Source organism: Triticum urartu, chromosome 2 (genome assembly GCF_003073215.2).
Source record: "Triticum urartu cultivar G1812 chromosome 2, Tu2.1, whole genome shotgun sequence".
NCBI lineage: Eukaryota > Viridiplantae > Streptophyta > Magnoliopsida > Poales > Poaceae > Triticum > Triticum urartu.
The window spans coordinates 598,506,654-598,516,692 of NC_053023.1; the positions used below are offsets into that span (position 1 = coordinate 598,506,654).

General features: G+C 45.2%; 1 protein-coding gene across 2 annotated transcripts; it reads left to right on the forward strand.

Moving 5' to 3' along the window:
- The first annotated feature begins 3,000 nt into the window (after positions 1 to 3,000).
- LOC125539071 (granule-bound starch synthase 1b, chloroplastic/amyloplastic) lies at positions 3,001 to 9,089 on the forward strand. Of its 2 annotated transcripts, none has more exons than XM_048702439.1 (14): positions 3,001 to 3,327; positions 4,620 to 4,948; positions 5,072 to 5,152; positions 5,261 to 5,359; positions 5,460 to 5,549; positions 5,827 to 5,890; positions 5,975 to 6,075; positions 6,183 to 6,292; positions 6,382 to 6,628; positions 6,704 to 6,880; positions 6,978 to 7,169; positions 7,264 to 7,350; positions 7,438 to 7,566; positions 8,818 to 9,089. In XM_048702439.1, the coding sequence occupies exons 2-14, from the start codon at positions 4,643 to 4,645 to the stop codon at positions 8,998 to 9,000; spliced, it is 1,866 nt and encodes a 621-aa protein (XP_048558396.1). In that variant the 5' UTR covers positions 3,001 to 3,327; positions 4,620 to 4,642; the 3' UTR covers positions 9,001 to 9,089. The 2 variants fall into 2 exon arrangements, with proteins under 2 accessions (XP_048558396.1, XP_048558397.1); XM_048702440.1 differs by lacking the exon at positions 8,818 to 9,089 and adding an exon at positions 7,669 to 8,289 and having other exon boundaries at positions 3,005 to 3,327.
- The last annotated feature ends 950 nt before the right edge of the window (positions 9,090 to 10,039 follow it).

Sequence of the window (10,039 nt, forward strand, 5' to 3'; positions counted from 1 at the left end):
AGTCTGACTCTGGCGATGGTTTGACAGATGGTTTGAGGAGGCGTTGCAGGGCGACGCCGGTTGGTATTGCTTGCCGGATGGAGCCGATACGCGCCAAGGCGTCAGCCTGCTCATTGCCATTTCTTGGTACATGGAGGAACTCGCACCCCTCGAAGTATCCACTGAGTTGCTGGACGAGGAAACGGTAACTTTCCATGTTTGCATCCTTGGCGTCCCAATCGCCTGACGACTGCTGGACTACCAAGTCGGAATCACCATAACACAGGATCCGGCGAATGCCGAGTTCCTTGGCAAGCCGGAGCCCATGAATGAGTGCTTTGTGTTCAGCAACGTTGTTGGAGGCGGCAAAGTGAATTTGCAGCACATATCTGAGCTTGTCACCTTTGGGAGAGGTGAGGACGACGCCGGCTCCTAAACCGGTGCGCATCTTGGAACCATCAAAGTGCATTTGCCAATGAGTGGAGTCTGGTGCTGGCGGCAGGTACTGGGTCTCGGCCCAGTCGACGAGGAAGTCGGCCAGTGCTTGCGACTTGACGGCAGTGCGAGGTTGGTAGTATATGGTGTAGGGGGGGGGGCAAGTCTATGGCCCATTTGGCCACTCGGCCTGAGGCATCTCGGCTTCCAATGATCTTGGCAAGTAGGGTTGTGCAGACCACAATGATGGGGTGCTCCTGGAAGTATGGCTTCGGTTTCTTGGCGGCAAAGTGCACGCCATAGCACATCTTCTGGTAGTGGGGGTAGTTCTGCTTGGAGGTGGATAGTACTTCACTCAGGTAATACACCGGCCTCTGGACTGGTAGAGCTCTGCCTTCTTCCTTGCGCTCTACCACTATGACTGTGCTGACCACCCGGCTGGTGGCGGTGATGTAGAGGAGCATGGGCTCCTTGGGAGTCGGGGCCGCCAGGACAGGCGGAGTGGTCAACATTTTTTTTGAGCTGAAGAAAAGCTTCATCCGCCTTGTCGTTCCACTCGAAAAAAGTGGTCTTCTTCATGAGCTGGTACAGGGGAAGAGCCTTCTGGCCCAGCCGACTAATGAAATGGCTGATGGATGCCAAGCAGCTGGTAAATTTTTGCACGTCCAGCAGTCGGGTGGGCACTTCCATCCTCTCAATGGCCTTAATTTTCACATGGTTGCACTCTATGCCGCATTCTGAGACCAGAAAACCAAGAAGCTGGCCGACTGGCACTCCAAAGACGCATTTCTCTGGGTTGAGCTTGATCTGAAATCGGCGCAAGTTCTCAAAGGTCTCCTTGAGGTCTTCTAGTAGCGTTCCCCGCTTCTTCGTCTTCACCACCACATCGTCCACATAGACGTGGGCGTTTCTGCCGAGTTGCTTGAGGAGACACTTCTGCATGCAATGCTGAAACGTGGCGCCGGCATTTCTCAAGCTGAACGTCATGGTCAGGTAAAAGAAGGCTCCGAATGGCGTGATGAAAGCGGTCTTCAGCCTGTCAGCCGGGTTCAGCTTGATCTGATGATACCCTGAGTATGCATCCAAAAAGCTCAACAACTCGCATCCGGCTGTGGAGTCAATCATTTGGTCGATTCTTGGCAAAGCAAATGGATCTTTGGGGCATGCTTTGTTGAGGCTGGTATAATCAATACACATACGCCACTGCTTGTTCTTCTTCAGCACTAGGACTAGGTTGGCTAGCCACTCTGGAAAGAATACTTTCATGATGAAGCCGGCTGCTAGAAGCCGGGTTATCTCTTCTCCAACCACTCTTCTCTTCTCCTCTGACAGGCGGCGCAAGGGCTGCTTGACTGGTTTGACATCAGATCGGACATGTAGCTTGTGCTCGGCAAATTCCGTCGGAACACTCGGCATGTCCTTCGGAGACCATGCAAAGATGTCCCGATTCTCACGAAGGAAATCGACGGGCAATACATGCTTGATTGCATCATGCGCAGGTGAACTTCTCCTGTTCCATCTTATGCACATGTTGATCTTTTTTTCTCAGAACTCTAAGAAATATGATGATTTGATTATTGTAGAATTATGGTCATTTAAAATAGTTTGCTTGATATTGGTGATCTTGATTTGTGGATGGTGAAAAGACCAAGGTTCAGATATTACAGTAGACCAACGTTCAAAAATTACAGTAGATGATGATATGTTTTAGTTTTAGCATGCATTTGTCTGCTGCTTGTGAATTGGTGACGTGCCTTGGTTTAATTCTCTTTTGCATGATCAAAAGCTTGTTGGTTTGTTAAACAATCTTCCGGAGAATACATACCAACATATGGCTTTGCTTCTACCAACGACTGTAACCCAATCCAAGTGTTTGTGTGGCTTGAAGTGAAACTTCCGTCGAGGATTGCAAGGGCCTTGTTCCGCAAACCGGTTCAGCTACAACGTGCCATGGACCATGTTTGTTGATCTGGGAGCCCACTATCTGGTGCTAAAATCATTGCATGTCATAGTTCTGTTGTTGATATATTCTAGCTTGAGATTTGGACTGTGTATTCATAGACTGATACACTGGGGAACGGATAGAGGAGAGGGAGTTCTCGGAGACGAAGGAGGAACTGGTGCGTTGGAGAAGTACTATGAGGTCGGAGCTGAGGGTGAATACAATGAGGAGATCATAGTTGCCACTCAAAGGTTCCATTACCTTTATCCGTTTCACTTAATTGTCTATTTGATTCATCTACTTGCATTTTTATCCGTGGCAACGCACGGACAATTTCCACATAAACATCCTTACCGCAAAAAAAAAATCATTTGTTGAGACGTGTGGCAATAGAGCGGAAGATGCACAGGACACACGTCAGATGCCACAACCTGACCGAAGGGCCCCAACCGGAAACATGTCCGCTGTCGTTTCCTCTAGTCCTTCCCTTTCCCCGGCCCCAACGAACGGACGGCTCGCTCTCCCGGCACGAGGAAAACCACGAGCCCTGCGCCCTTTCGCCCCTGCCCCATCATCGAGAAACTGACGGCTCCCGTGCCGCCTCCCATCCCCACGCGAGGGCCCGGCGCTTCATCATCGCGATTCACGCTCCCGTCTCGGCACATCCGCCTCCTCCCGAACCGAGCCCGACGCAACGCGCCGGTGGCGGTACGGTGGCGGTGCCCCGCCCCAGTTTGTCGCCGCGCGTGGCGCGGGCCATGTGGCACTGGCGCACGGGAGCCAGCCGCTACCCGTGCGACACCTCCCCCTCCCCCTCCCCGCCGCAGGAAGGATATTTCCTGCCGCTCACCGCCCGCCGAACACTTCTGCTTCTACTTCTACTTGAGCGGAGCCTGCTGCGTTCCCAGTTCCCCACTGCCACCAGCCACTTCGCCTGCGCCGCGGTTCCCATCAACGCCTAGCTCGAGAAGGTACGCACTGCGCTCCATTTTCTCCCGCGGTCTCATTGGCATGCTCGATCTCCGGGGCAGTTCTTGGTTCTGCCATTGCTGTTAAGGCAGAGGAACGGGGGTTTCCAAGAGTTTAATGTTCTGAACACCGTGGAGTTTCCCTGTCAAGGGGCCATATATAATCTCGGCAGCACTCGATAGTTTCCTTCTACATTCTCACCCGTCTTTGCTGCCTGACATGCTCCTACGACCTTGGTTTCATAGTTCTGACAGTGCTCCAAAATGTGCACCCTCTTCAGAGGGAGTTTACTTTGCCCGAGTTTGTTGGTGTTATGGAAGCCACTAGTGACCAGTCTTTATGTTTTATGCTTTCGTGCTAGCAAGTCATTTAGGTTCTTCTGGAGCAGTACAAGTTTTTGTTGATCTCTGCTCGGATGCCCTCGTGATTTTATATTTTTACCATGTCAGGATGTTGTGATGTACTGTTCTCCACCATGCAGATTTCTTGACTTAGCATTTGCATTTGAGTACACTGCTATTTGATTCCGGAAGGAAGAAAATTCCGGGGTGTTAATGTTACTGTGTCCACGAAACATTGTACCTGACTGAGGCTTGAACATGAAGGTGTGCTGCTAGGATACTGACATTTATCACTTACATTACATGGTTTGCGCACCAAATTACTCAACTAAAATTCATTTGTATATCTATATCTGTAATGTCGGTTACTGCCTATGTGCATTGTATTTGTCGTAAAACATTTGTATCTGTCGATATGCACATTGGGAACAGACTAGTGTCCTGGGTATACGGGCGCTGTTTAACCTCCCTGTTCACCTGGGTTCTATTCCGACGGCTGGTTTGGATGCCCTTTGGTTCCTTGAATGCCAGGGCTCCTGGACAGTTAATAAGAAAATTAAAAGCCTGTGCATTGTCTTGAAGAACTCATCAACAAGGCAAAATGTTTTTTTCTTTCGAAAAAGCATGTACAATTATCGATAAGAACATATCTGTAATGGAGCTTCCTTTTTGCCTTTCAACCTTGCAATTGTAGCACTAACAATAATATCCCTGACACGCTCGAATGAGAATTGGGTTCACAGTATGCAAGCAGTTAGCACGTTCATGTGCCACATCGTAGTACTCTTTTATTTCAGAAAATGACATGTATATTTGTGGCATTATACATACTTGTTATCAGCATAGTAGTGCTGCTTTACATTCAGAATATAAGTTAGAAAAAATATATTTCCATGTTTCTCTGAAGCAGAAGTTCATCATGACCCTTTTTCTATCATATGCCATTCTGATAGGTCGTCATTGAGAGGCTGCACAAATGGGTTCAATTCCTACTTATTGTTCTTATCAGACAAACAGTGTTGGTTCACTGAAACTATCACCTCACATCCAATTACAACAATCTTGTAACAATGGAGTTATGTTCTTATCCATGCGGAATAAGACACAGCTGGCCAAAAGAAGAGCCACAAATTATGGAACTCATCGTAATTCTAGTCGGACTCCGGCACCTATCGTATGTTCAACTGGAATGCCCATAATTTTCGTTGCCACTGAAGTGCACCCATGGTGCAAAACTGGAGGCCTTGGTGATGTTGTAGGAGGATTGCCCCCAGCTCTGGCTGTAAGTATTCCTTGTCACGTACTGTTAATTCTGAATCACATTATTTTTTATTGAGACTGCACTTTTATCACCCTCGGTCTGTTGTACTATCTTTGGTGTGATGCACAACTCATATTTTCATAGGCAATGGGACACCGGGTTATGACGATAGCTCCTCGCTATGATCAGTACAAGGATACATGGGATACAAATGTTCTTGTTGAGGTATATGGTTTTAGTTGATTTGTTGGGTATTACTGTATTATTTAGCTCGCATTTAACTTATACCAGTTACTGGTGTTATATATGCTAAAAACAGTTTTGCTTCTTTAGGTAATTGTTGGTGACAGAACAGAAACAGTGCGCTTTTTTCACTGCTACAAAAGGGGAGTTGATCGTGTTTTTGTTGATCATCCTATGTTTCTTGAGAAGGTCTGTTATAAGTTTTAACCACTTTCTTAATGCCCACTGAACAATATATACATTTATCTTAACCTTGCAATGTTCCACTTGAACCATAATAATACTTCAGGTATGGGGCAAAACTGGATCAAAATTGTATGGGCCTACTACTGGAACAGACTTCCGAGATAACCAGTTACGGTTCTGCCTTTTGTGCCTTGTAAGTATCCTGTTTAGTTCGAATTTCATGTGACTAGCACCTCACTTATGTAATTTACAAACCATTTCAATGCTGTGGCCTGTAGCATAAGCTACGTTCAGCCCCTCAAATCATAAAATTACCAACCCTTGTTTTAGCGGAATTAATGGTATGTGTTGGTAGCATTGAAGTGCCTAAATGAGTCTTAACGGTTACCGAGGGTAGTACATTCACATCAATTGAGTTTTTTCTACTTGATATGTTTGTGGAACTTCTTCTAATCTGATATCGCTTTTAGGCTGCATTGGAGGCTCCGAGGGTTCTTAATCTCAACAATTCTGAATACTTCTCTGGACCATATGGTAGATTTATGTATTAGATCAACTATTATGGTTAATTATTCTCTCTAACTAACTAAATAACAAACATTCACACTCTTTCACCAGGAGAAAATGTTGTCTTTGTTGCAAATGACTGGCACACTGCAGTTTTGCCATGCTATTTGAAGAGCATGTATAAGCAAAATGGAATTTATGAGAATGCCAAGGTGCACCATTTCCTTCCTTTTGTTGACAAGTAGGGAATGTGCATCATAGGTTTTATGCTTCACAGATTTCCCATCCTTATTTTGATCGGTGAATAGTTGACCTGTAGGTTGCTTTCTGCATTCACAATATCGCCTATCAGGGCAGATTTCCCAGAGCGGACTTCGAACTTCTTAATTTACCTGAAAGTTTCGTGCCTTCATTTGATTTTGTTGATGGGTATGAACCTTCATGTTGTGTTCTTTTGATAGAGATATAGTATGTTGTACTAGTTTATTTGAAATTGACAAGTACCATAATGTGTGCAGGCATGTTAAGCCAGTAGTTGGGAGAAAGATTAACTGGATGAAGGCAGGGATCAGTGAGTGTGATGTGGTCCTTACAGTTAGTCCACATTATGTTAAAGAACTCACTTCTGGTCCAGAGAAAGGTGTTGAGTTGGATGGTGTCCTTCGTGCAAAGCCTCTTGAAACTGGAATTGTAAATGGAATGGATGTTGTTGATTGGAATCCGGCAACAGATAAGTACATCAGTGTCAAATACAATGCAACTACGGTAAGGTTTCAGTTTCTCCTCCTTTACCAGTTACCGCATATGGATAATTCAATACTTACAGAGGGCATTTCTCAGGTGGCAGAAGCAAGAGCTCTCAATAAAGAAATACTGCAAGCTGAAGTTGGATTGCCGGTGGACTCTAGCATACCTGTTATAGTTTTCATTGGTCGTCTTGAAGAACAGAAAGGGTCAGACATACTAATTGCAGCCATTCCGGAGTTTGTCGAGGAGAATGTTCAGATAATTGTTCTCGTATGTTTATTTTGAAAGAGAATTCTAATGCACTCATACGGCATGGCAAGAGATAGAAGATGATTGTTGCTTAGCTAAATTGCGTTGTGTTCTTCAGGGCACAGGGAAGAAGAAAATGGAGGAGGAACTGATGCTGCTAGAAGCGAAGTACCCACAGAATGCCAGAGGCATAGCAAAATTCAATGTCCCGTTGGCGCACATGATGTTCGCCGGGGCTGATTTCATAATTGTTCCAAGTAGGTTCGAGCCATGTGGCCTCATCCAATTGCAAGGGATGAGATATGGAGTGGTAAGCGTTCTGACTCGATCAATTAGACGTTAAATTTGACCGCACAAGTATTGATTGTCCCAGTTAACAGAGTCATTGATATTGCATTTTACAGATTCCTATCTGTTCATCCACCGGAGGACTTGTTGACACGGTGAGGGAGGGTGTTACCGGATTCCACATGGGTTCGTTCAATGTAGAGGTAAAGAACAATATAGGCTTGGTCTAAGTATTTGCTCACAAATGTCGATGCATTGATGATTGATAGCCTTGATCTGTCCTCTTGTAGTTTGAAACCGTCGATCCAGCAGATGTCGCGGCAGTCGCTTCGAATGTCACGCGAGCTCTGAAACAGTACAAAACACTGTCGTTCCACGCAATGGTTCAGAATTGCATGGCGCAGGACCTATCATGGAAGGTGGGCAGAACTGTCAATTAAGTTCCTATTTGCCCTTTAACATGAATGAGTTTCTTCTCTGTCGAGACAAGGATAAATTGATCCTCTCTTCGTGTGATCCAGGGACCGGCAAAGAAGTGGGAGGAGGCTCTTCTTGGGCTAGGAGTCGAGGGAAGTCAGCCGGGCATCGAGGGCGAGGAGATCGCTCCACTTGCAAAACAGAATGTGGCCACTCCCTGAAATCTCCAAATATTAGGGAGAGTGTTCTAAGATTCGACAAAATAATGAGGTTCCTAAAGATGAAGCTGCATTCATCTAGGCTTTGCAATTTCTCTACTACTCCATGTGCAACAAAATACCTGAATTTCAACAAGACAAGTATGCATCCTTATGTAGGTCGTGGGATCTAGGTTCGTCAAGTAGTGGTCCATCTGGCTAGCAGGTACCTCCAGCTTGTAGTATCTAGAAGAGGGGTGATAGTTTCGTGGCTTTGTGCCATTTGCCTTCGTTCTGCCAAATCAAGAACTCCCTCACCAAAATTGCCTAATAAGTTTGTTCAAAGCAAGAAATAGAATAAACCGGCACCGCTTGTGCAACAGATTTCACCAGTATCTCCTTACCTGTGACGATAAAGTTTTCTCAATCCATCCCTTCACCTTTCTCCACAACCTGTGTTTCAAGTACTTGAATGCTTACTATTACGTGTCTTGAGAATGTGTGAATCAAAGAGGGCCCTAGCTGTGAGTTTTGTCAAAAAAGAAGGGCCCTAGCTGTGAGTGTGGGTAAAGTATATAGGTTAAGTCGTTATCTCGAAGAATCTACTACGAAAAGATGCACGCAACCGGCAATACGTTATGCCAACAACCAATCCACAATTTAAAAACCAGGTTCTTATCATGATTGTCGTTTTACTGTCTAAAAAAAACTTACTTAAATCAGCTAGACTGCATCATCTCTGCCACCCCCTATCACTGGTTAGCTAGAAATGACAACGACTCACATAAGAAGACACGCAAAGCAAGCCTAGCTTATTTAGAACTCGGGAAGAAGATATAATTTTACTTGTGCTGATCCGCTGGCATGAACCATTCACATGGTGCGATTGTTCTCTTGACGATTAGAAATATAAGCCTAGATTCCAGCAGCCCAACTAATGATGTCAGCTGTATATATAGTATTTACGAACAAGCATAGACCAGGGACCAAATGTGGCGATAACTCTATTGTACATGCCTTGGTGACCCTTTCTTCAAATTCTTTGTGTTTTTGCAGCACTGGCAGTCTGGCACCCGCTGTCTAGGTAGCGCGACCGTGAGTGTCCGAGTCTTGTGTTGGATGCACTACATGCTACTGCTCGACGCCTCACCTTGTAGCACGCTACTTGACTATGTGGCCATTTGGTGGTCTTTTTTCTTTATTTCTCTTATGCTTTTTTTTTGGGTGTGTTTGTGTTGATGCCTCAGCAGAATATTTTATTTCGTTGCACTTGAACACGTTGTATGGACATGGTGTTGGCTTTATTATTAAGGCGAGGCGAAAACCTATTTCAAGGATGCACACACACTATTGCTAATGCAGTACAATGCAGCAAGTCGAATGAAGTACCAACACTTCGTTGAGGGAGACATTACAATCAAGTTACCGTACTTGCACATTCTTCATTTCGCATGATGTTTGAAGGTTTTGGTACCGTTGAATAGTATCTGCTTCTCTCCATCAGTTTGTATTTTTTGATAAATTAATTAGAGCATGAATTAATATGGTGTCGGATACAAGAGGCATTAAGTTCAGGACCCTGCCATCTACGGACTGAAGGAGCCTAAACCTGAGAGAAAATGTTAAAATATATTACCTGTCCTCTCCATCGGTCAAACTTTAATTCATTGGGTCTTTATTGAAAAAATGAATTTCATGGTATTTTAGGTAATACTAGCGAGATGCCCGTACGTTACACGGAACATCAAGATCTTGTGGGAAAAAAGGATGAACGAGGGGTAGCTTTATCTGCAAATGTGGAGAGGAGTGCGGGTAAATTGTCATAGTTTCCTTCCTATCTGTTAGATATAGATCGAACGGCCTATATTGCAGGATGACAGGCACACTATTATCAACAACTCTGCTTTTTATAAGAGTAGAGATCTCCGTACTCTGTTTTTGGCGAAATAAAAAGGCATGCCATTATATTAGTAAGTAGTCACATCCCCAAAGAGGGCAAATTACAACAAAGTCACATATCACACGTGCCACTTGGTCACGCAGGGATATGGCACGTAAGAGGCCACACGTCGAAGGACGTCGGAAGGCATCGACGAACGCCTCTCCACCATGTAGCTTTGCCGCTGGCAACCACCATTGTACCGGGGTTATCCCCTTTTCAAAGAAAGAAAACCACCACCGTTCATGACACGTAGCCACCATCTGGAGATGAAGGTGAAGGCCGGCTTCTTAGTAGTGGGCGAAAGAAAATTTTCCAAGATTTCTCTCGAACAAGGGG

What these genes read in the sequence shown, in the direction of transcription:
- LOC125539071 (XM_048702439.1), top strand. Translation starts at nt 4,643, where the DNA reads ATGGGTTCAATTCCTACTTATTGTTCTTATCAGACAAACAGTGTTGGT. An exon ending in ATACTTCTCTGGACCATATG is followed by an intron (nt 5,891 to 5,974) that starts GTAGATTTATGT and finishes CTCTTTCACCAG; the next exon opens with GAGAAAATGTTGTCTTTGTT. An exon ending in GAATTTATGAGAATGCCAAG is followed by an intron (nt 6,076 to 6,182) that starts GTGCACCATTTC and finishes GTTGACCTGTAG; the next exon opens with GTTGCTTTCTGCATTCACAA.